The 26,607-nt window shown below is 34.9% G+C and overlaps 1 protein-coding gene across 4 annotated transcripts in view; it reads right to left on the bottom strand.

The window, feature by feature from the left end:
- Positions 1–26,607, bottom strand: part of ATR (ATR serine/threonine kinase) — a 133,905-nt gene that overhangs the window by 83,998 nt on the left and 23,300 nt on the right. For 3 of the 4 annotated variants that reach the window (XM_037843431.1, XM_037843422.1, XM_037843444.1), the window contains 8 exons: positions 26,280–26,450; positions 23,220–23,414; positions 21,805–21,990; positions 13,439–13,531; positions 11,767–11,897; positions 9,118–9,261; positions 6,179–6,272; positions 5,018–5,143 (listed from right to left, as the gene is read on the bottom strand). In XM_037843431.1, coding sequence (XP_037699359.1) covers positions 5,018–5,143; positions 6,179–6,272; positions 9,118–9,261; positions 11,767–11,897; positions 13,439–13,531; positions 21,805–21,990; positions 23,220–23,414; positions 26,280–26,450 — 1,140 coding nt within the window. The remainder of the gene's footprint in view (positions 1–5,017; positions 5,144–6,178; positions 6,273–9,117; positions 9,262–11,766; positions 11,898–13,438; positions 13,532–21,804; positions 21,991–23,219; positions 23,415–26,279; positions 26,451–26,607) is intronic. The other variant, XM_037843438.1, reaches the window with a different exon arrangement.

The following is a 26,607-nucleotide window of genomic DNA, read 5'->3' as shown; positions in this document are numbered from 1 at the left end:
GTTGTCTAAATGCATTGGCCAATACTTCCAATTGAATGTTAAGTAGTAGTGGTGATAACTGGCAACCTTTCTTTAGTGGGAATGTTCCTTGTTTCCCCATTAAATATGTATATACATATGTATGTATACGTACAGAAATACACACCACATATGTATATGCATACATTTATCATATATTAATATTTATCAATACCTATTTTCTTGAGTTTATCTGGAATGGGTGATGAAGTTTGTCAAAAGCTGTTTCAGCATCTATAAAGATAATAATCTGATTTTTCTTCTTAGATCTATTATTCTATTAATGGATTTTATTAATGGATTTCCAAATATGAACCATCCTTGCAATCCTGCAATAAATCCCAATTGGTAATGGGATATTATTTTCTTAATGTCATGTTGGATTCTGTGTGTTAATATTTCATTTAGAATTTTTTCATTAATATTCATAAATGATAATGATCTTTTACTGTTTTGTATGCTACCTTTAAAAGGTTTAGCAAATATTATTATATTTTTCCTTAAAAAATTGGGAATTTTCTTTCATTTTCTATGCATTGGAACAATTTAAACAGATTGAAACTATCCAGTTTTTGAAGATTTGGTAAAATCTCCCTGTGAACCTCCTGGCCTGTTGTTTCATTCTAGTAGTAGGTCTTCTTTCACTTTCTCTATTCCTTCTCCACAGAGACAATGATTTTTGGAGACTGCTACCTTCAAGTCCTGCACACTTTCTGCACATTTTCAAGTCTGTTCCTTGTAGCCAGTGTTCTGATATAACACATCTTAGGTCTAATTTCAATAAAAGAGTAGGACTTTCTCTTTCTGTTAGTGATTTTGTCTTTGTTCCATCACCCTTAGCTCCTCCACTCACGTTCTTCTTTATCATAAAATCTCTACCAGTTCTAACTTTCTCAGCACAGGCTTGTGACATGAACTCAGACAGTTCTTCTACTTACAGGTCATTTGAAGTTTATTATATTCTTTGTCTTATAGTTATGCTGCAGGTGACTATCATGTATGTTTTTATTTGCTCTCCTTGTTATGCTATATGATTTTTTGGACAGTATGTAGAGATTTAGACTTCAGCACTGACCATTATCCCAGGACAACTTGGAAGTTTCTACAAGTTTTATTTTCAATATACTCATTCTCTAATTTGTAATCATTAGGAAATGTGTCTTTTTATTTGAATTCTGTATTGTCATTAAAGTTTGTTTTGGTTCAATACAAACAACTTGTCCTTCTGGAATTTCAACAAAGAGATTCACTTCAACCTGCATAGCATTAACTCTCAGAAAAAGAATATATGATTTCTTAATTTAATCTATAGCCTGACTTTTTTTTTTTCAGAGACCCATGGAGGTCAAAATTTTCTGTGAACTACTAAGCTTAGTTGTCAGTTATGCCTTCAAAAATGAATATTCCTGGAGGCTTTTTGCAGGGTTGATATACAAAAAACAGTCAAATGTTTAAGGCTCAGCAGTCATTCATTATCTTATTTCACTCATCATTTGGAATTCCTTTGTTGCTACATTATACTCGACCATCTGTTTAGCCAAAAGTACCATAACTTTAGGTCTTTTTCAAAAATAAATACCTCCTTTCAACCCACTCCTAAAGGAATCTTTTCTTTGCACTCTGGCTAAGATCTGAACTCTTAAAACAAAATTTTTGGCTTTTATTCTCATGGATTCTCACTGTACCCACTACAAAGACTCTTTGATGTTTAGCTTTGTTATCTTATTGATTTCAAGTTCCAGCATTCCTGAAGATTCAACCATCTTATAGACCTGCATTGTCCTATATGATAGCCCCTATTCATATGTCACTAGTTAAATTTAAATTAAGCAAAATTAAATTAAATTAAATTAAATTTTAATAATCAGTTTCTCGATCATATATTTCACATGCTCACGAGAGCCACATGTGGCTGGTGGCTATTGTTGGATAGTGCAGATTGGAACATTTTCATCCTCACAGTTTCTTTTGGACAGTGCTCTTCTAGAAGTTAACTAAATTGCATTCAAATCTGATGCTATCTTCTTGCCACAGGTGGGAAAGAAACTCACTTCCTTCTCTCTTTATTCCTAGGTGTTTTGGGCTGGTATCTGTGAGGTACGGCTGAGAAAACACAAGTCTCTGGATTCTTGCCATCATGTATATTTTTTGTCCTAAGAACCCAGCTTTGTATCCACGAACTTAAAGTTTTTCCAGTTTATACATTTATAGTGATCTGGTATTTTAAATACCAGTTGTCACTATTATCAAGGTTAGGAATAAGCTATATTATTTTCCCAAGGAACAGAATAAAGTTCACTGGCCTCTTGAACAAGTAAACTTAAAAACTTAGCTTCATTACAACTAACGAAGAACAAAGTTATAGGTCTCATACTTTCCAGTTTCACAACTTATTACAAAGCTACAGTAATCAGAACTGTGTGGTACTGCCATAAGGATAGACATATAGACCAGTGGAATAGAGTTTACAGTCCAGAAATAAACTTACAATCTATGGTCAAATGATTTTCAATGAGGGTGCCAAGTACATTCAATGGAGAAAGAATAGTCTCTTCCACAAATGGTGCTGGGAAAACTGGATGTCCACATGCAAAAAAATGAAGATGGACTCCTAAGTCATACCAGATAAAAAAATTAACTCAAAATGTATCCAAATTCATTATGATTTTTAAGAGCTAAATGAACACTGTGGTTTTAAGAGCTTCAACTATAAAACTCTTGGAAGAAAACAGAGGGGGAAATCTTCATGGCCTTGGATTTAACAATGGATTCTTAGATATGACACTAAAAGCACAAATAACAAAAGAAAAAACAGATAAATTATACTTCATCAATATTAGAAACTTCTGTGCAAAGGACATTATCAAGCAAGTAAAAAGAAGAACTACAGAACAGTAGAAAATATTTGGAAGCCATATATATATAAGGGTTTAATATCTAGAATATATAAGGAAGTTTTACAACTCAACAATCTAAAAATGGGCAAAGGACTTGAAGACACATTTCTCCAAAGAGATATACAAAGACCAATAAGCACATGAATAGATGCTCAATATCATTAGTCAACAGAAAAACACAAATCAAAACCACAATGAGATACTGCTTCACACCCACTAGGATTGTTATTATTTAAAAAACAAAACAGAAGATAACAAGTGTTATTGAGGATGTGGAGAAACCTTGGAACCCTTGCACACTGTTGGTAGGAATGTTAAGAAGGTACAACTGTTGTTAAAATTAGTTTGGTGGTTCCTCAGAAAGTTGAATATAGAAATATCATATAACCTCGCAATCTCACTTCTAGGTATACACCCCAAAGAACAGAACAGGGAGTCAAACATATTTTTACATCAACATTCATAGCAGCATTATTCACAATAACCAAAGGTGAAGCAACTGAAATATCCATCAGCAAATAAATGGATAAACTAAATGCGAAATATACATACAGTGGAATATTATTCAGTCCTAGAAAGGAATGAAGTATTGATACATGTTACTATATGGATAAGCCTAGAAAACATCCTGCTAAGTAAAATAAGCCAGACACAAAGAGGCAAATATTGTTTGATTCCATTTAAATGAAATATCTAGAATAAGCAAATTTACAGAGACAGAAAGTAGCCAAGGGGTTACCGGGGGCTGGGGGGGGGTGGGGTGGGCAATGGGGAGTTATTGATTAATAGGTATAGAATTTGTTTGGGGTGATGAAAAAATTTTGGTAATGGATGGTGGGGATGGTAATACAACATCATCAATGTAATTAATGCTATTGAATTGTACACTTAAAATGGGAAATTTTATGTGATATATATACTCATGTATATATATTATTTATGTGATATATTACATATATATAGTTACCACAATAAAATTTAAAATAAAAATCTAACAATTAAGCAAAATGTAAATAGGTAAAATTACTGATATTCTACATGACAAATTTCTATAGAAATTATGCAAAAAGACTAACATAAACTACTGCTATACAAACATGTACACCCTTACTTAAAAAGATGCAGAAACCTGAAAAATAACAGTCAAATCATGATACTTCATGCAGCACCACCAAACCTCTGTAAATCCCTCGTATTTAATCTCAAAGGGATTCTCCTGGATCAGTGATTCCTAGGTCTGACAATCTAGAAAAAATAAAAATCACTTCTTTCCATGAACTTACTGAATCCCAAGTAAAATTGCCAATCTGTCATCTTTTCTTTAAATCTCGTATCTTTTCTTCCTAAAGCTTTAATTTTTTTACCATTAAAAAAAATATTGTGGTAACACATATAAAAGATAAAATTACATTCACAATATTGTGCCACCATCACCCCCTTCCATTAACCAAAATGTTTTCATCACCCCAAAGAGAAACTCTCCACCCACTGAAAGATAACTAGCCCTCACCTCAGGCCCTGGTAACCTATTATCTACTTTCTGTCTTTGTGAATTTGCTCCTTGGAGATATTTTATATGAGTGAAATCATACAATGTTTGTCCTTTTGTGTCCGGCTTATTTCATTCAACATGATGTCTTCAAGGTTCACCCATGCTGTAAAATGTATTAGAACTTCATTCCTTTTTATGGCTGAATTTCCTATTCTTTTTATGTTTCCATTTCTTGATGCAGGGTCTGCATGGTTGCTGTAAACCTATGACTGTTTTCCAGAGTTACGAGAAAGTTGGTTCTGATAGTTTTTCCTTTTTCTTTTAAAAATGATTGTCATTATTATTATTGTTGTTATATTAATTAGAGAAGTAGTAGGTTTATAGAAAAATCATGCATAAAATGCATAGTTCCCATACACCACCCTATCAACACCTTGCATTAGTGTGGTGCATTTGTTACAATTCCTGTATACAACCTAAAATTTACCTTCCTAACCACATTCAAACTTATAATTCAGTGCTGTCAATTACGTTCACAATGCTGTGCTACCATCACCACCATCCACTACCAAAACTATTAATTATATCATCTTAACTACCCTCCTGGTACCTGATTTTTGTACAAGGTTTCCTTCAAGCTTGTGAGAGCATGAATACGAACATCTACATTTTCATGCTGAATTGCTTTCATGGAGAGTTGAAGAGTTGTTTGAAGATCAGTACTCTCAGAGGTCTCCTATAAATTACACAGAGAGACATCTTATTACTTAATTATTGTTTCAGGAACCATGAAGTCTTTGATTCCCTATATAATTACCATTATAATACCTAAATTTATTCCAATTAAAAGTAATTTAAAAAAATAATAAAATTTCCATCCTTTCTTTCATACAGCATATGTCATTTTGGTAATTCTCAAGGAAAAATATTTCATTCTGAAACCCTTGAAGTTGAGAAAAATTTTATTCCAACTAAGTAAGAATTTTGTTATTCAAAACAAATTCATCTTGACAAGAAATACAAGTTTCTCTTAACTTAGAAGAGCTACATACTAGCCTTGAAATGGTCTATGGATTAGGCAGATAATTCACTCCTTACTTTTACTACTTACTTTCTTATGACTGTGCCAAAGAAATAAAGTAAAGGAAGAATTAAAATCTCTAGAACCAAACCTGAACTCTATAGTAAATATCTCTGCTTCTCTGACCAAGCCCAGACTGTATCCCATTTTTGTCCTAATGTGCTCTGGAATCACCATTAAAATTTTCAAAATGTTAGATCGCTCACTAGACTTTAAGTCGCTGGAACTGCAGATCATTCCCCATCTAAAGCTCCTTTATCAGTCAGATACGACATTTCCATACCACACTCTGTAGTACAATATAACTAGAATCTCCCCCACAGCTTTTCTTTCTTCACTCAGGGCAGGCAGCTGTGGTAGCATCTTTTTGAGGAGCTGCAAGTAAAGATATGTTGACCTGGGTCGTAAAGGCACAAGAACTGTATTCTTTGACCTGTTTTATCTGATGCTATTATGTCTTTGCTGTATGTTAAAACTTCTCTCTAAAAGTCACGGCTACATTATTAACATGGATTGAAAAAAAAAAAAAAAGTCATGACTTCATGTTGGATTATCTAGTCACCAGGAGTCAGTCCTCAGAATATGACTATATTATCCCTACATATGATTTTAAGGGATCTCTATCAGTGTATTGGAACTTGGGGATAATTTTGTACAAATGATCTAAATCATAAATTAAAAATTAAATACCTTTCTGTATTCCTGGAGAACTGCCTTTATCTTTTTGAGTTCTGGATGATCAGGCAAAAAATATATTTCATGAAGAAAGTCTTGCACAGAATCCCTAATAGTTGGAAGAAAAAGAATTAATTGCCAAGAATATGAACTTTTAAAAAAATGTAAAGCAGAAGCTGAAACGAGGTTCACTTAATTCATGCTTACACATGTTAGCTGATTATTGAAATACAAAGTATTCTTCCTGCCAAGCCCTCGATCTTGGAGCTTGCCCTTATGAAGCTTGTTACTGCAAATGAGAGACTAAGTCTACTTATAACTGTGCCTAAGAGTCACCCCCAGAGAACTTCTTTTTTGCTCAGATGTGGCCTTTCTCTAAGTCAGCTCGGTAGGTAGACTTGCTGCCTTCCTCCCTATGTGGGACATGACTCCCAGGGGTGTAAATTTCCACGGCAATGTGGGACATGACTCTCGGTGATGAACCCGAACCTGGCACCAAGGGACTGACAAAGCCTTCTTGACCAAAAAAGGAAAGAGAAATGAAACAAAATAAAGTTTCAGTGGCTAAGAGATTTCAAATGAAGTTGAGAAGACATTCTTGACGTTATTCTTATACGTTATATAGATATCCCTTTTTAGTTTTTAGTGTATTGGAATACCTAGAAGGAAATACCTGAAACTGTCAAACTGCAATCCAGTAGCCTTGATTCTTGAAGATGATTGTATAACTATATAGCTTGTATGGTGTGACCGTGTGATTGGGAAAACCTTGTGGCTCACACTCCCTTTATCCAGTGTATGGACAGATGAGTAAAAAAGTGGTGACAAAAATTAAATGAATAATAGGGAGGGATGGGGGGATGGAATGTTTTGGGTATTCTTTAATTTTTATTATTCTTTTATTTTCAGTAATGAAAATATTCAAAAATCGTGGTGGTGAATGCACAACTACATAATGGTACTGTGAACAACAGATTGTACACTTTGGATGACTGCATGGTATGTGAATATATCTCAATAAAATTGAATTAAAAAACAACAACAACAAAGTATTCTTCCTAACCATATCTATGATGATCAGCTAAATTAATAGTGGCAAATAACCAAATCTAAGAAAATCACCCTGTGGTAGTCAATTATATTGGTGGCTCTCAATAAACCATGTAGCTCAGTAAATACACCTTAGTCCCATTCTTGTCAATCTGGGCTGGGAGTGTGACTTGCTTTAGCAAATAGAATGTGGCAGAATAAATGCTGTATCAGTTTGAGGCCAAAGCCTCAAAAAGGCTGGCAACTTCTGGATTTCATGCTCTCCAGAGCCCTGAGAATCATGTAAGAAATCTGGCTAACAATCTGATTAGATCACTTAGAAACAGAGAAAGAGGCTCTGAGACTACATGAAAGAGGGAGAAGCCCAGCCCAGTTTATCTGTCAGAGGAATGCAGCCACACCAGTGACCACTGGCAAAATCAACAGAAGAATTAACCAGCTGAGTCCAGCCCAGATTGCAAAATTATGAGCAAATAAGACACTAGGTTTTGAAGACATTTGTAATGCAGTAATGGATAACCAAAGCCCACCCCAAAACACAAACTCTCATAAATAATTTTAGGGAAAAATACATGAATAATCCTTTTGGAGGCTGCAATTTTTAATTTGCTTCAATATAATACTCTAATCTTTCTGAGTCCAAATATGAGTGTTTCTAAATTCCAGTCTTCATAAAGTCATACAATCATGCATTACATAATTATGTATTACGTAACCCTATGTGCTCAGCACCATGCTAGACACTAGTAATGCAACAATAAACAAACCTGAAATAATTCCTTTACTCACAGAGCTTATAGTCGTCTATCTAGCACAGAGTGAAAGAGGATATTTTTGAGATATGGTTACTCTATAATAAACCCAAGAAATATGACTATATTTACATAATAATCCAACACATATCTGAAAGGTGATCTAGATAAATGATTATGTGGTTCCATCATTTACAAAATAGCAAATTATCAAAAATAAAAGTATGTGAATTGAACAAATCAAATTAACCTCTTTCCTTTTTCTGTGCTGTCTCCCTGAATGGAGAGTTACTGGAACTGATTAAGGGGAGTAGCAATCACATATGGGTGAATAAAGTAAACAGAGTAGTACTTAACACTAACTTTTTAGAAAGAAAGGAGTTATTGTATACAACAGTAAGTGAAACAATGGGAAAAAAAATTCAAAAATGTATAGGAGGACATTCCAGGCTAAAAGCAGCCTGAGTGAAAACTACAAATGGAGAGGAGTAATGTATGATCTGGCAATAGCAGCCCAGATATGCTATAGCAGGTAATGGAAAATCATGGCAAAGGATTTCAAGGAATAAAATATGGCCAGGTTTTTAAAGGCTTTGAATGTTAAGCTAAGCAATTTGGAACTGATCAGTTAGAAAACAGAAAACCACACAGTGTTTCTTTATTCCTAGAATGATACAGATAAAGAGAAGTTTATAGCAACAGTTTCTTCATACTTCATACATATAAGCTTAAAAGAAGGGAGGCTGGTTAAAAGGTTAATGCAATGAAGTAATAAGGTTTTCAACTAAGGAAATAGATAAATACCCCTCCTAAGCTTTTTCATGCTATTCAACTGCCTGCCTTCTAAATTTGAAAAGAAATGTAAACTTCAGCTTCACCCCTTTTAGCATTAATGAATAATAATTTGAACTGCTGATCTATTAATTAATGAGTTTTAAATATCATTATAATGGAAGCAACATCACAAATGAAATAGCATCAGCTTGATATGTATTGACTTGAAGCTTGTCAGTTATTTTTGTTTCTTGATAGACTCTAAATTAAAAAGAATGTGAACAGTTTTACATTACCAACAGGAATCTTAATATCCTGAGACATAAAAACATAGTAATAAAAAGTTGCTATCTTTACATGTAATTTCAGTTACAATACCTGTTTTCAATTATGAGATAGTGAAATATAGCTGCAGTTTCTTTAGGGTGGATATGTATGAGAGGTAACAAAGCTACTATTACATGACTGAGAAGGGAGCCTAGATAAGCATGATCCAGGCAACGAACAAAGCAGTCCCAAGCTCTATGTGAAAAAACAAAAATAAAAGTTAAAAGTCACATTATTTTTATTATTTGTAAAGCTCCATTAATAAAGTCTTACTTAAAAAAAAAACAATACATACAAATAATAGATTACAACGCAGCTGTAAAAAAGGAATAAAGATCCATAGTATACACAAGAGTCATCTCCAGAATATATTAAGCCAAAAAAGCAAGGTGAAAAATAGTATTTATAATATGCTATTTTAAGGAGAGGATTAATATGGGAAGATACACACACACACATATATATATTATACATACATGCACACATATATATGCATTTGCTTACACTTTTAAAAAGGGAAAATATACAAAAAATTAATAAAAATGGATCCCTGTAGGGGTTAGGAATAGAAAATTTCTCTGAATGTAACCTGTTAGAGAAATTTTAATTTGGGATTATGCACATGTTTTATATGATTTTTAAATTAGATTTTAAAAAATAAAGATAGAGAAAGCAACCCCTAAAAATTTTAAACAAACAGAAATAACTGAACCTAAATGAACATCAAATTAGTGGTATGTCCACACAGAAAAGAATTATTTCCCATGACTTTAAAACATATTATTCTGGCTATACATCTCTAATAGGATACACTGTAAGGAGAAGAATTTCCAAGGAGGCTTAAACTACATTCAGTAGTCTTATTGTTAGTAGTAATACTGAAATTGTCTTTCTAATGTCATATATTTGTGTAAGTAGATATATAATGTCAATGAGTATTTATAAGTCACAAGGAACCAAGATATAGAGCATAAGAGAAAAGAAAAACACAAAACCAGAGTTAAGTTAAAACTCTGGAATCCTTAATTTGAATTGAAAATAGCCATATAAACTGATAACTTTTTTCTCTTTATAAAAAATGCAAATTTCCTAGCTCTAGTCACTTAAAAGACTTAGGAGCAATGACAACTCAGTTGCAATGCCCATTCCCTGGTGCCCAGATTAGAAAGTAAATTGGGGCTTAAAGGAACCCAGAAGAAACGGCTGATTTCAAGGCACAGGCAGGAAACGTACAAGATGAGCCTAGGACATCTTGTTAGGCCAGAAAGTAGGGAATCTATAAGAGATTAACAGATTCATGTCAAAGGTCACAGGAGCGAAACTGAAGGAACTCCTACTGGCTTACTGTGGGACAATTTCAGTGACAAAAAAAAAAAAAAACCAAAATAGTGAATACAATGGATTAAAATTCCATCAACTTTATAAATATCTATGTGATCAAAACGATACTTAAAAAAAAGAAGAAAAGATTCATTGCATGTTGCTAGTGCATCAACTCCATATTCTAAAAACTGATAAATAAAATTATGAACAGCTTCTACTATATGAATTGTGTTTCAAGGTAATCAAATTTTTAATGAGGAGTTTTGTTTTGTCTTGCCTTATTTTAAGAAGAATTCCATCTAACAAATATGGAAGGAACAATAAAATTAGAATATCAACATTTTATCACCTACAATGAAACACTGGACCCAGGCAACGATCATTAATTAATGTTAAAACCTTAAGATGAAAGGTTAATGGGGAATTTTATAATAGAGGAATTCAGGTTAATACATAATCTCACTGATAATCTTAGCATCATTAAAAGTGGGACAACCAGATATTGTGTGGAACACATTGCAATACAACAGAAGCAGAGTACTACCTATGAAGTATTTTTTTAAAATAATTTCATATTTTTCAAATATTTTTCAAATACTTTAACAAACTGAATAGAAATCTAATCAAGCATCTATATCTAACTACCAGTTTACAGAAAAACAGGTAGGAGGGGTAGAAATCTAGGGGAAAATGGAAGGAAAAGGAAGAGGAACTGGTTAAATCAGTAATCAACCAAATCCTACATGCCAAAAGTTCAATGGCCAAAAAAGGTAAAATAGGAGTGAGGAAGGTATTTAAAGGGGGTATTTAAGAGCTAAACAACCTAATGTGACATATGGATCTTATTGGATTATGACTAAAATCAATATCTCTGAGACAGTTGGGGAAATCTGATAATGGACTGTGTTATTTTAGAAGCTATTAAGGAATTCATACTAATTCTGCTAAGTATAATAATTCATAATGGTTACATTTTTAAAATATCCATTAGATACATCCATTATGATACATCAGGAATATTTACAAGTAAAATGATATGATTCTGGGATTTTCTTTAAAACACTTCAACTACCAACAGAAAAAAATGAAGGAGAACAGATTAAATTAGATTAGTAGCCTTGATAACTACTGAAGTTGGGAAATGAGTATGCAGGGTTTCACTGGACTATTTCTCTTGTTTCCAAGTACATTAAAAGATTCCCATTATAAAAATTTTAAAAGAAGTGAATGCATTCTCACTTTAACAGAAATAGCTTTCCTACTTAATTATTTATGGTTGGCTCAATTTCCCTCAAAGACGTAAAAGTTCAAGTTGGTGCTACTGAGAAATTTTTAAAAATACAATTAAAAAAATAATGAATTCAGGCAGTCAATTACCTGCAACACAATTCAGGAAAATCATCCTTGAATCGAAGACCAGTTCTCAGTGTGGTCATCATCTTCACCCTCACAGAACTGACATGTTTGGGTCCCATCAACTTCATCAAAGACATCAAACTGTTCAAGGCCTATAAAATAAGTAGGATTTCAAAATAAGGCATATAAACAAGCTGGCAGAAGCAGATGAGCCCTTAGAACAAGTGCTTCCTACCCTAATCTCAAGAAGGCCTCTATTCTCTGGTCTAAATGTTGGTCAGTTAATTTTATCCAACTCCTATGTGGGAATAATGAATTTAAAATACAAGTTGAGTTGGCTTATTTTCTTGTTACTTGAAGGTGATTTGTTAATTGGTCCTGGTCCTCTAGAACAGTAATTTTCAAATTTATTAAGGATATAATATCCATTGTTTAATTTTGTTCATATCCATCCCCAACTGCTGTATAGCATATATATTTACTGAACTGAATTAAAATCACTGAATTTGAGAACCTTATAAAAAAAATCTGAAGTAAAGAGAGATGCCTCATAAATAGTTAAGGAAATTTTTGTCCTAATGGAACTAAATTTAAGATGCCCTAAATCTGGTAAAAACAAAAACCAACAGTGATATGTTCAGAAAACAAATCACAGGTGGAACATAGAATCAGACCTGTTTCAATAGCTCAGGTCCTAATAAAGGGGTAAAGGAACTCTTGGGTCAACCTTAACTAAGTGTCAAAACATGCAAGCTCTTTATGGTTTAAAACACAAACTCTGCTTTTCTTGGACTTGAGGTCATTTTCTAAAATGTCAGTTGGAATAGCATTAAGAAAAAAGCCATGTACGTGGAATACAATTTGTTTGGGAGCTCGAATTTATTAGTTGACAACAAAAAAACAGGCATGGGTCACTAAAATTTGTAGGTTTAATATTGTATCTTTTGTCTATCTTGGCTCTTTAAGGTCATTAGAGAAAGTGCATACAAACTGAAAAGCCTCCATTCTTAGATTTTTTTTATAAACTAACTTACTACAGAAGTAGAGAGCGACAGAAAGGACAATTTTTTCTGTATCTAAAATTCTATCCAACTCAACGGGACTAATTGTTAGAGAAGCCATAATGATACTTCACTGTGCCAAAAGCATTTAAAACATAAGTGACAAATACTGAAGCTGTCTCACTTTATAAAATCTAATATTTTTGATATTTGAAAACACTATGGGGAAAAAAAACACTAGGGGCCCATGATCCACAACAAAACAATTTGAACAAATGAAATTCAGTAATATAACTTTTGTTTCAGCTATCCAGAACAACTGGTCTCTTTCTTCTATTGGACTAGATGTTCTGAATCTGAAGCTGTTGGAGATAACACCTGGCATTAAGAGCCAACCCAGGGGATTCTGAAAACACTGCTTGAATCTGGACTCAAGTTGTGCCCGAAGCTACATTTTCTTAGACTTTTAGTCACAGAGCCAAATACTTATTTGTTTGGAAAGAACTGTAAAACGATGTACTTTTTCTTTTTGGACTCCCAAAAAGCTTACACAAGTTGTTTAGGAAAAAGAAATGTCTTGTTTGATTATTTCTCATCTTTGAATATTTGTAGCTGGAAGTAGAAATCATGTCTTCTGCACAGTCTATATGAATTCTATTCTAGCATTTTAGAACTCAACTATCACTACCTACCATTTTCTTATCTTCAATTCCAACACTGGAGCTCAGTAACTGCATGTTAAAAAAGGCCAAAATGCCCAACAACTTGGGTTGCAAATAATCAGCCTAAGGGAAAAAAAAAAAAACCCACATAAAACAGATATTATTTAAGTTTTATACAGACCAAATTTCAAAAAGTAACAATTTAATCATATAACTAACATCATTTATATTTTACCTAACTAGATTAGAATACTGGAAACAAACACTTGGTGAATTAAGTTTCTCCAAAAGCATGTATTTTCATATCTAGGATTTAAAGATATTAGTGAAACTGATTTATAATCACTACAACAAAACATGATTAAACAGTACAGTACAATGAGAAAATTGTGAGCTTCTGAATCATGGAATGATCTGGGATACGTATCCCAGGATCTTACTCACCTCAGGATCCAGAGTGGATAGGCTATTTTAAGGAGAAGAGGAGAGAGAGACAAACGGCCATCCTTATTCTAAAATATTTAGAGCTAAGTTAGAAAAAAGTACTTAAGAAAAAGTTACCCCACTAGATCAATGGTCTGATACAGGAGTCAGTGTCCCCAGAAGTAATAGTGGTAAAGAAGTACAGGCCAAGAGCAACACAGTAACGGGCTCTTATCTCTAGATATCACCAACCATGCCACCTTAGGTCTCCTGAAGTGAACAGGGTTAATTATTTCTTGAGAAGGGGTCCTGGAAGAAAGGGCAGGACTTTAAGTCAGCCAAATATATATTTGAATCCTAACCTGATACTTTCTAGTGTGTGATCTTGGATAAATTACTTAACTCCTTTCAGTCAGTAAAATGGTAACAGTGAAAGCACCTACCACATAGAGCTGTTATAAAAGTTGAATAAGATAACCTGCCTCAAGCACTCAGTATATATAGTTAAGTGTTAAATTTAAGTTAATATTATTACAAACTGGAAATGTGATTCTCTGTAAAAAATAAAAAGAATATTTGCCTCTTTTAAAACCTCTATATAAGGTGTGAAAAGGGGCAAGAAAAAGAGGTGACGGGGAGTAGCAATTAAAGTATTTTCCAAGTCAAGAATCAAGTTGTATTGCTTGATGATGAGGCATCTGATGTTTGCATTTTCAGGGTACGTATACTGCCAAAGAAGAAAAGGTGTAGGAGGGGTGTATTAGCACATACATGTCCTACAAGTCTCTCCAGATCAGATGTTGGGATAAACTTCCATCTGTTTTTCAAGCCTAAAATTACATTAGTTTCCAACCTTTTGATTTGGACTGTGACTCAACTTGGAATAGCAAGCCACAATTCACTAATTGCATGGTCTAGCCTATCCTTCTTAAATTAAAAGATAATGCATGACACTTGCATAGCCTACTTCAGCAATCTAATTTTAAAGCTCTTGCATTTAGACAAACAACTCTGAGTTCATTCATTTTGTTTTCACCAAATATTTATTAGGTACGCCTACAGTTCTATGCTGGGTATAAATGTATAAGATAAGCAAAGTTCTTTTCTCCTCACTAGCTTACATGGTAAACTAGTATCAGTGGAAGACATTAAATTAGTAAATAAGTAAACAAGGTTGTGGTAAGTGCTATGAGGAAATAAACATGATGACGTGATAAAGAAAAACTGGAAGGGAAAGTTTAGATAGGATAATCAGGAAACTCTAAGACCTAAAAATGAGAAATAGGAGATTATTCCAAGTAGAGAGAACATCTAGTGTAAAGGCTCTAAAGCAGGAAAAAGCTTGACATGTTTAAGAAACACAAAGGAGACTGCTGAAACATAGGGAGAAAGGAAGAAAGGACTCATAGAATATGAGGTGGAGAGGCAAGCAGATCACGTATGGCCTTACAGATTGTATTTGAAGAACAATGAAAAACCGTCGAAGGAGTTTAAGCAGGTGAATGACATGAGCTGATTTAAGTGGTAAAAAGAGTACTCCACATACTGGGTAAATAACTAATTATGGGAAGGGAAAAGTGAAAGGAGAAAACAAGAGGATTTTGCAGTTGTCCAGGAGAGAGATGAGAGTCACTTGCATGAGGGTGGTGGCAAGAGAGAAGGAAAGATATATAGTCCTGTACATATAGGACTAATAGGACTTCATGACAGTTTGATTACAAAGGATGAAGGAAATGGCAGGCTCAAGAATGCCTTTCAGGTTTTGATTCAAGCAACTAGGTAGATGGTGGTACCACTTCTGACATAGGAAAGACTAGGGGGAAAAAACAGGTTAAGGAGGAGAAACAAAGATTTCTGGTGAGTTTGGACTTGAGATGCTTATAAGACAGGATAGTAGAGAGGACAAAAAGGCAACTGGACAGTCTCTGTTTGCAATTACCTCTCACCCCCAGATCCATTCTCAGCTCTCTTCCATCCTGTGCTGTTTCTGGGAATATGATCTCTATAGACTGCATCTCTCAGGATCCACTGCCCTCTGGCTTGCTATTGAATTCAGCCAACAGAAAGCACCAATAAATCAGAGGACAGAAGGCAAAAGGGAGTGTGGTACTTAAATTTTCTTCCCCTCCTGTATTTAAAAGGCGATCAGGCAGTGGCTCCATCTCTCTACAACTAATTAAAGATGTTCAAACAAATCTTCTAAATAAATCAACAAGTTGAAAGAAAATGTGACTAAAGAGATGAAGGATATAGAGAAGACACTGGGTGACCAAAAGGAAAAATCCATAAACTTGAAAAAAACAAATAGCAGAACTTATAGGAATGAAAGGCAGAATGGAAGAGATGAAAAACACAATGGAGACATTCAACAGCACACTTGGAGAGGCAAAAGAAAGGATCGGTGAACTAGAGGAAGAACATCTGAAATCCTACACACAAAAGAACAGATAGGGAAAAGAATGGAAAAATATAAGCAGGGCTTCAGGGAACTGAATGACAACATGAAGCACACAAATATATGTGTTATAGGTGCCCCAGAAGGAGAAGAGAAGGGAAAGGAGGCAGAGAGAATAATAGAGGAAATAATCAATGAAAATTTCCCAACTCTTATGAAAGACGTAAAATTACAAGTCTAAGAAGTGCAGCAAATTCCAAACAGAAGTGATCCAAATAGACCTACTCCAAGACACATATTAATCAGATTTTCAAATGCCAAAGACAAGGAAAGAATTCTGAAAGCAGCAAGAGAAAAGCAATCCATCACATACAAGGGAAACTCAATAAGACTCAGTGCGGCTCTCTTAGCAGAAACCATGGAGGTGAGAAGGCAGTGGTATGATATATTCAAGATACTGAAAGAGAAAAACTGCCAACCAAGAAGCCTATATCCAGAAAAACTGTCCTTCAAATATGGAGAGTTTAAAATATTTACAGATAGACACAGACAGTTCGTGAACAGGAGACCTCCTCTACAAGAAATACTAAAGGGAGTGCTACAGATAGATAAGAAAAGACAGAAGAGAGAGGTTTGGAGAAGGATGTAGAAATGAAGATATCAGGAGCTAGAAAGAGTGTAGAGATCAAGGTATATGACACTGAAGGAATACAGAACGTTCAAGAAGATTGACTGTATAGATCCATAAATGGATAGCACAATACAGTGTGATGGTAGTACAATATTTTGAGTACATGGTACAAAGATGACTGAGTACAGCTGAAAGAGGAAGGTTAGGGTATGTATGACACCAAAAGGAAAGACAGAAGATAAAGACCGGAACTCTATAACTTAGTGAAACCTACACTGGTCAATGGCTGTAATTAAATATACAAATATAACAATGTTTTCACATGAGGGAGAACAATGTGAACCTTGCAAGGTGTTGAAAATGGGATGGTATTGGGGAAAAAATACAGTCAATGCAAAATAGAGTCTATAGTTAACAATAACGTTATAATATGCTTCCATTAATTGTAACAAAATAAATATACCAAAGCTAAATGTCTGTAAGAGGGGATATAAGGGAGGGATACAGAATTTTTGGCATTGGTCTCGCTGTCTGACCTTTTTCTTGTATTTTATTTTCTTTTTATTTTCTTTTTTTGTCATTTTTTTTTCTTTTTTCTCCTCTTCTTCGTTCCTTGCAGAAGAAATGGAAATGTCCTTATATAGATTATGGTGGTGAAGACATAACTATGTGATTATACTGAGAACAGTGTTTTAAAACTTCAACTTCTGTGTGAGACCAAAGGAAGAGATGTTTATTTGATGTAAAATCTATACTTTCTGTAGCATACTATATAATTTAACTCATATGGTCAGTTTATTCAAACACCATAATTGCATGGAACTTTGAATAGGGGGTGAGATCTGGTTGGTTTACACAGGTTAGTGTGAAGCTCCAATACATAAAAGAGTAATCTGGGCAGAGGATAAAAATGTATTTGCAAAGCCCCCTTGAGGCACTGGGGAGAAATGTGGAAATATTAAATTTCCCTCCCACCTGGGGTATTACTGATATTCTCACAAGCATTGGGTACTACCAATTTAGAAGACCAAGCCCTCAATCTTGGGGCTTGACCTTATGAAGTTTGTTACTGCAAAGGAGGGGCTAAGCTTACTTACAATTGTACCTAAGAGTCACCCCCCAGAGAACCTCCTTTGTTGCTCAGATGTGGCATCTCTCTCTAAGCCAACTCTGCAGGTAGAGTCACTGCTCTCCCTGCTATGTGGGTAATGAATCCCAGAGGTGTAAATCTCCCTGGAAACATGGGACATGACTCCCGGGGATGAACCTGGACCCAGCATTGAGAGATTGAGAAAGCCGTCTTGTCCAAAAGGGGGAAGAGAAAGGAAACACAATAAAGTTTCAGTTGCTGAGAGATTTCAAATGGAGTTGAGAGGTCATTCTGGAGGTTCTTCTTATCCCTTATAAAGAAATAGTTTTTAGTGTATCGGAATAGATAGAAGGAAATACTGGAAACTGTTCAACTGCAACCCAGGAGCCTTGATTCTTGAAGATGACTGTATAACTATATAGATTATATAGTGTGACTGTGTGATTGTGAAAACCTTGTGGCTCACACTCCCTTTATCCAGTGTATGGACAGATGAGTAGAAAAATGGGTACAAAAAGTAAATGAATAATAGGGGGGTGGTGGGGGAGATGGGATGTTTTAGGTGTTCTTTTTTACTTTAGTTTTTATTCTTCTTATTTTTTTTTTTTCGGCAATGAAAATGTTCAAAAATTAATTGTAGTGATAAATGCACAACTATAAAGGTACTGTGAACAAATGAATATACACTTTGGATGACTGTATGGTATGTGAATCTATCTCAATAAAATTTAATTTAAAAAAATTATTTGCATTATGTGTGCCATCTGTTTCCTAACAGGACCTAACCTACATAGATACACAGTTCTAAAGTTCCAGGAAGATCAAGACTGGAATTTCAACTAGGAAATCATCAGTATTAAAGCAAAAGACCAGATGAGATCATTTAAGAAGAGAATATTGATAGGGAAATGGACCCAGTTACATAGTCCTGAAGCACTTTACTATTTAGACGCTAAGTAATAAGTAGAAAGAAAAAAACAGAAAAGAGGACTAAGAATGAGTGGCCAGAGGCGGGGCAAGATGGCGGAGTGGTGAGGAGCAGAATTTCGTCTCTCCCCTAGAGCAGCTGGCAATTACCCAAGAACTATATGAAACAGTGTTTTCGGGGTCTCCAGTAACCAGTCACACATTGGACACAAGTTTGGAATTGGAGGAAAAGCTGGGATCGCAGCGAACATTGTAAGTTCCCCGGACCAGGGGTCTGGCGCCCCTCCCCACCCAGACCTCACAGACTGTCTTGCTGCCGGCTCCCTGAAAGGGGGGAAAAAAAAAAACAAAAAACAGCAATCTGCTGAGGGCAAGAAGGGAGGCTCAACCAAGCCTTAACTGCAGAATTAATTAACAAATTAATTAACTAACTTTGGGAGCTGGGGTGCTAAAGAAGGGCTGGGCTCTGAGAAGGGGCACGTAAAAGCGGGCACCCATTCCCAGACTCCAAAAAAGCCATTTTGTTTTCCCCTACATTTTGTCCCTTCTGGCTTCTCACTGATCCCTTATCTTTTTGCATTTCAATAGCACCCGGCAGGGGTGGAACTGAAGTGGTTGGAGAGTAATTATCAGACAATAGCCCAAAGCATATCTTTAAATGCTCTATTCTGACACTGACAAAACTTCCAGGCTGGGGAAAGACTTTTAAAAGGGACTCTTTTTTTCTTATTTTTTTCCTTTTTTCCTTTTCTTGATTTCTTTTCTTTTCTTTTTTTTTTTTTTTTTAAAATCTAAAAGTAATATATGTGGTTATTTTCCATCGGAAAGCCCAGGTTGAGGGACTAGGCTGGGCTTGGGGGAGAAGGCCTCCACCCCTGTCTTTAACTGGCAACTCAGGCTGACCAAGGAATCTACCTGGAGAGGCCCCAAAGAGGAGAGGGGAGAAGGGAATAGTGCCCCTGAGAGACAACTGGAGTTCTGAGGATTGGGAGAGTGGAGGGAGGTCCAGCTCAACTGGCAGTCCTCCTTCTGGGAATTCAGACCCCAGGGGCTGGAATTCAGATTCGGGCTTCAGTCAGCCACGCCCCTGACAGGATCAGAGTCACCAGAACTAAAGGCTCCATACCTCCTTACACTGGTGGGGGAGCTACGGGCTGACCAGTGCCATCTGCTGGACAGGAGAGGAAAAGCACCAATTCTAAAGGCCTCATAGGAGGGTCTCATTCTCAGGAAAACTCCATACCCTCCCAATGAGACCTGGGCCTCACTAGACTGCATAGAGGCAGAGCAAGAAACAGAAAAAACAAGTGGGGAAAAATTCTGATCAACTAAATAGAACCTAAGTTAGAGGTCTAGAATAAGTTGAACTGAATAACAGAGGCCAGAGAACAAAACCAACCAACAAGAAAACCACTAGGTAAAAGACAGAAAACAAGCTCCAAAATAAACTAATCAAGAAAATCAGACACCTAGACAACTTAACAAGCCATACCAAGAAACACGAAAACATGGACCAGCCAAAGGAACAAACTAATAGCTCAGCTGACACACAAGAGTGGAGGCAACTAATGCTAAATAAATTTGATGAAATGAAGGAAGATATAGCAAGAGCTGAAGGATATAAAGAAGACACTGGCTTACCATAAAGAAGAATTCATAAACTTAAAAAAACAAATGGCAGACTCATGGGAATGAAGGCCACAATGGAGAAGATGAAAAACACAATGGAGGGACACAACAGTAGATTTGAACAGGCCGAAGAAAGGATCAGCGAACTGGAAGAGAGGTCATTCGAATTCATACACACAAAAGAACAGATGGTGAAAAAAATGGGAAAATATGAGCAGGGTCTTAGGGAGCTGAGTGACAACATGAAACGCACAAATATACGTGTTATGGGTATCCCAGAAGGAGAAGAGAGGGGAAAAGGGGCAGAAAAAGTAATAGAAGACATATTCACTGAAAATTTCCCAACTCTTATAAAAGACAGAAAATTAGAGATTCAAGAAGTACAACGTACCCCAAATAGAATAGATCCCAATAGACCTACTCCAAGACACTTACTGGTCAGATTGTCCAAGAACGAGTGGCCAGAGAAGCAAAAAGAAAATCAATACAATGTGGCATCACACGTGCCACACAGGAAAGGGTGGTCACTTGTGTTGTATACTACTCAAAAGGTGAACAAGAGAAGGACAGAGAAGTGATCACTGAATTTAACAGCAGGAAAATTGTTGGTGATCTTGACAAGAAAAATTTCAGTACAATAGAGAGAAGTCAGAATAGAATGGCCCAAAGATTTAATGCGAAATGAGGAAGCAGAAATAGAAACCTCAAGATATTTTTCTCACAGTCCTTTTAGGCTCTCTTAAGAGGAATGAGGGCAATTGAAAAGAAAAAAATAGTAAGTCCAAGGAGTCATATATTTTTCCAGTTGAAGAAATAAAATAGTACAGTGATTTAGGGAAAGAGACACAAATTCAAGAAAAGATAAACAGGAATAACAGATCTTCTAACTTCTCTTCAATCCAACAATATATTTAAATACAATTAGTACTGGTAAGGTTAATCTGCTGTGCCAAGGAAGGAATAGTCAGGGTGGCGGCAAGGAAGAGTGACAAAAGTATTCTAACCTACAGTTAAAAAGTAGCTAAGAAAAATAAATGACATTTTTACTCTGAAAAATAAAATTTTCTAAAATCATTTGAAAACCCACATATTTCAAAGCTACTATATTTTGGTGCTGCATTCATACAATTTAAATCAACCTTTTTGAAAATAAAAATTCCAATTTAAAATTTAAACAAATCTATAGCAGGTGAAAGACGCAAAAAAGAAACAAACAAAACCCCCAAACATCTGTTTCTTCAATTCCCCAATTAAACTACAAAAAGGAGAAAAACACAAAGCCCATACAATATATTCCTTACCATTAGTTCAGGTGACATGATATCTCTTGGGCCCTGATATGGATCATCACTAGACGCAAATGAGGCAAGTATTGACAAACCATTGAAAACCTGTTGATAGTGTTCTCCAATACGTAGCAATAATTCATTATGCAATCCTTGGAAATCCTGTCTCAACAGGCTCCCCAGTTCAATTTCTGTTTCATTCTAATCCAAAGACATATTTAAAAAAGATTATTTTTTTTCATACTTAATCCTTGAAATAAGTATATTAATTTTAACATGCTAGTAGCAAATCAGAAGCACTACCACAGTTGACAGGACCTATTAATGAAATTAAGAAAAGGTACTGGAAAAGGATCCTAATCTTGTTTTCTCCTGGTAGGTCTCCTATGGTCTATCAATGTATGAAGTGATCAGACTTTATTGTGAAATGAAATTTAAAAAGGTAAGTTTTAATTTTCTCTATGGTCTTATAGTATCATTAACTCAATACTCATAGTCACATAACCCCAGGGAGAAAATATAGTATAGTGGCTTAGAACACAGTCTAATTTAAATTGCTGGAGTTTCGATTTCAGCTCTGTCACTTATTAGTTAGGCTGTGACGTGTGCAGTTACCTAAGCTAACGTCTCTCTACCTAGTTTCCTCATCTATAAAATGGGAAAAATAATATGCCTCTCTCATTGGGTAATTGTGAAGATTAACTGAAATGATCCATATAAATTGTTGACAGTTTCTGACATGTAGTAAGCACTCTATAAATATTTATCATTATCTTTCCACTTCTATAATATACAGATTTTCTTTCTCAAGATGAATAAATACATTCAGTATTCAGTAACCTTCATGCAAGAGGTACATGGCTGACATAAAACAAATGAAATAAATTAACATTGTAGAAACAGCAGAGCCACATCTTCATTTCTGACAGGTTCTCCTATCCCAAGTAGTTTCATAATTCCTCAAAGATGTTAACATAAGACTAAAAAAGAAGCTTAAGCTAGTTCAAAATTTTAAAACTAGCAGGAAACTGGGCCAAACTGCATTCAGAACAGTAAGTAACTATACAAAATACTGACATTATACTACAGTTCAAGGAGGTTACCTATTCCTGTGGATGTAATTACCTGTGTATGATTAATCAACAATATAGCTCTAAGCAACTAAAAACTACTAAAATGAAATTAGCTGAGAACCTGATCCATGAAAGAATGATTTTTATATCCCATTATGGTGAAATGATCAAAGAAAATAACAAAAGAATAATTATATTTATCTCCTGCTCTAGGACCAGGACAGAGCTAATTTAACATAATAACATTTGAATATATATTACTCTAGGATAGACTAATTCCTTCCTACCAGATTACAACAGCTTTCCTATAATGCTAATTTAAACAAAACAGTAAAATATTTACAAATATTCAATTACTTTCAGATAATGAAGGGCACGTTCTAATTCATCTTTGGAACAGGAACAGACCAAATGAGAAAAAATATATTTGAAGTTATTTATTAAAATCTCTCTACGATTAACATTTAATTGTTTTCCTAAAGTTCGAATGAGAGCAGAAGCTGCAGGGCTTGCTTTGGCAGCAAGGTCAGGTAGCAGAACTTGTAGTGTCCTCTGAAAAAGAAATACAACAATTACCAAAAAGTATATTTGTCTAGGCAATAAAACATTCACATAAGCTATGTATGAAAATATTTTGAAATTTCACACAAATTTGGAGTCCATGTAAGACTTACGTTTGAATTCAGATTTACCATTTATTTATTCAATAGATATCTACTGAGCATCTACTATGATTTTGGTACTGCAGATATAGCAGGGAATGAAATAGGCAAGGCACATGGAGGCACAGAGTTTACACTGTAGAGATGGGAGAGAAAGCCAAGAAATAAGCAAATGTATGAAGAAAGAGAATAATTTCTGATGAGTATGTGTTAACATTACTGAGACTCTAAGAAAGGTCCCAAGCTTGATGCATTATTTGAGAGAATTTGTGTTCAGAGAGTAATCACAAATGCAGTATTCCAAGAAATTTTTTAAATTAAAAAGGAAGTTGAGATACTAAAGACAACCTTTTTGACATACACACCATCCCAATACCGCAACAAATCTATTTTCATTTTGGCCTATTTACTTTAAGATTTAGTTCATAAAATATATACAAAGTTCCAAACATAAAATGGTTGGCCTTTCATTTAATCATTTGACAGGTAACTAATGAATACCAACTACATGCCAGTTAACTATCCGAGGTAGTGGAGACCTGAGAGTGAACAAGACCCCAGGCCCTGCCTTCAAAGATGCTTACATCTTACTTGTATTATGACTTTCAACTTAATATGAACAGTGTAACACTGTTATAACGTTAAAAAGTAGTGTCTACCAAGTCTTCATAATTATTGTGTTAATAGCTACAGAATATTCTACGACCTAAATATTAGACAGATTTTTGTTTTATTTTTGTTTTGTGTTCTACTATTTGGATAATGTTGTAATAAACATCTGAGCTCTATGGTTCCCAGAATGGATTACTGAATGAAAACGTAGAAATATTTTTGTGGTCCTTACCATACACTATCGTATTTCCTTCCAGGAGGATTTGACCAATTTACAAGTCACCAACAGTGCAATTTGTTAAAATATAGTAATACTGTAGGGGAAAATTCTGTATAAGTCACAATTATAATTTATTAATTAAGAGTGATAATAAACTTTGCCTTTGGGAAAAAGTAAGAAGAAAGATAATCTACTCCATCTTTCAAATATCAACCCCAGTGACTTTTCAAAGGCTTCCCAAGCCCCCAATACTATAAACTCTGTCATCAGAATTCCCAGCAGCTCATTTATACCATCAGTTTTGTACATTATTACTCCAATCCCTAGCCTGGTAGAAATCATCATAATAGACAATGCATCACCAATGGAACCAACTCCAGCACAAAAGATCTAAGAATTCAAATAGTTAACTGAATTAATTAGCATTAATCAGTAAGTATTAAGCCTTCAGAATAGCTATTAACACAGAGCAATGACTAAAATCAACAGGAACTTGAGTTTTATAACTTAAGTAACATTCTCATATCGAAGTATAAAGAAAACATGAAAATTTGAAAATCTAGGTTCTACATGCTCCTCAGTATACTGTATATATTTTTTTCTTTGAAAGAAAATGCTAGATTAAAGAAGCTGAAAAGAGAGATCAGACTTCAATTAGAGATATGAATGAAATGGCCTTGGTTAGGACTAAGGTAAATCAGACTAAAGGATAAAGGATTATATTGACGGTGTTTTAAAACTTCAACTTCTGTGTGAGACCAAAGATAGAGATGTTTATTTGGTGAAAAATCTTTATTTTCTGTAGCATGCTATATATTTTACCTTGTATGGTCAGTTTATTTAAACACCATAATTACATGGAACCTTGAATAGGGAGTGAGATCTGGTTTTTTTATACAGGTTAGTGTGAATCCCCAATACATCCCAGAGTAATTTGGGCAAAGGATAAAAAAGTATTTGCAAAGCCCCCTTGAGAGACGGGGGGAAATGTGGAAATATTAAATTTACCCACCTGGGGAATTCCTTATATTCTGACAAACACTGGGGACTACCAATTCAGTAGGCCGAGCCCTTGATCTTGGGGCTTGCTCTTATGAAGCCTGTTACCGCAAAGGAGAGGCAAGCCTACCTATAATTGTGCCTAAGAGTCACCCCACAGAGAACCTCTTTTGTTGCTTAGATGTGGCCTCTCTCTGTAAGCCAACTTGGCAGATGGACTCACTGCCCTACCCTCTTTGTGGGACATGACTCCTGGGGGTGTAAATCTCTCTGGCAATATGGGACATGACTCCTTGAGATGAGTCTGGACCCAGCATCAGGGGATTGAGAAAACCTTCTTGACCAAAAGGGGGAAGAGAAATGAAACAAAGTAAAGTTTCAGTGGCTGAGGGATTTCAAATGGAGTCAAGAGATCGTTCTGGAGTTTATTCTTATGCATAATATAGATACCCCTCTTCAGTTTTAGTGTATTAGAATAGCTAGAAGGAAATACCTAAAACTGTTGAACTGCAATCCAGTAGCCTTGATTCTTGTAGATGAGTGTATAACTATATAGCTTATACGGTGTGACTGTCATTGTGAAAACCTTGCACCTCTATCCAGTGTATGAACAAATGCGTAGAAAAATGAGAACAAAAAGGAAATGAATAATGGGGGGGATAGGATTTTTTGGGTGTATTTTTTTAATTTTTATTCTTATTTTTATTACTTTTTTTGGAGTAATGTAAAAGTTCAAAAATTGTGATGAATGCACAACTTTTGATGATACTGTGAACAACTGATTGTACCCTTGAATGATCGTATGGTATATGACTATATCTCAATAAAATTGCAAGAAAAATCAATTAATCAATCAATCAAGCTAGGATGGAATGAACAAACTATTAAATTGAAAAACTTAAGTCAACTATATATGCAACTTACAGTAAGGAAACGATTAAGATCAGGAAAGTCAAAAACATTGGCAATTTCAGACAAGGTATTTAAAGCCATTTCCCTCTGGTGAGCCACATCTTGCTTTCGCAACTCAGCATTCTGGCATGGAGTACTAGGAAGTGCTGTCATCTGACTAGAGTGAAGAGATTCTACCAAAAACTAAGAGCAAAAACAATTTATTGGTAGCTTTCACATAAGGAAGAAAATTTAACTAATACTTTTTAAAGCTGCTAACATTAAGACAATAGCAGACAATGTTTTAACCACATTGCTTGAACTGTTCATTCAAATTTTATAACAACCTTATCAAAGTCGA

This window comes from Choloepus didactylus, chromosome 1 (assembly GCF_015220235.1).
Source record: "Choloepus didactylus isolate mChoDid1 chromosome 1, mChoDid1.pri, whole genome shotgun sequence".
Taxonomy (NCBI): Eukaryota; Metazoa; Chordata; class Mammalia; order Pilosa; family Megalonychidae; genus Choloepus; species Choloepus didactylus.
This window is presented reverse-complemented; position numbering and strand designations above follow the sequence as displayed.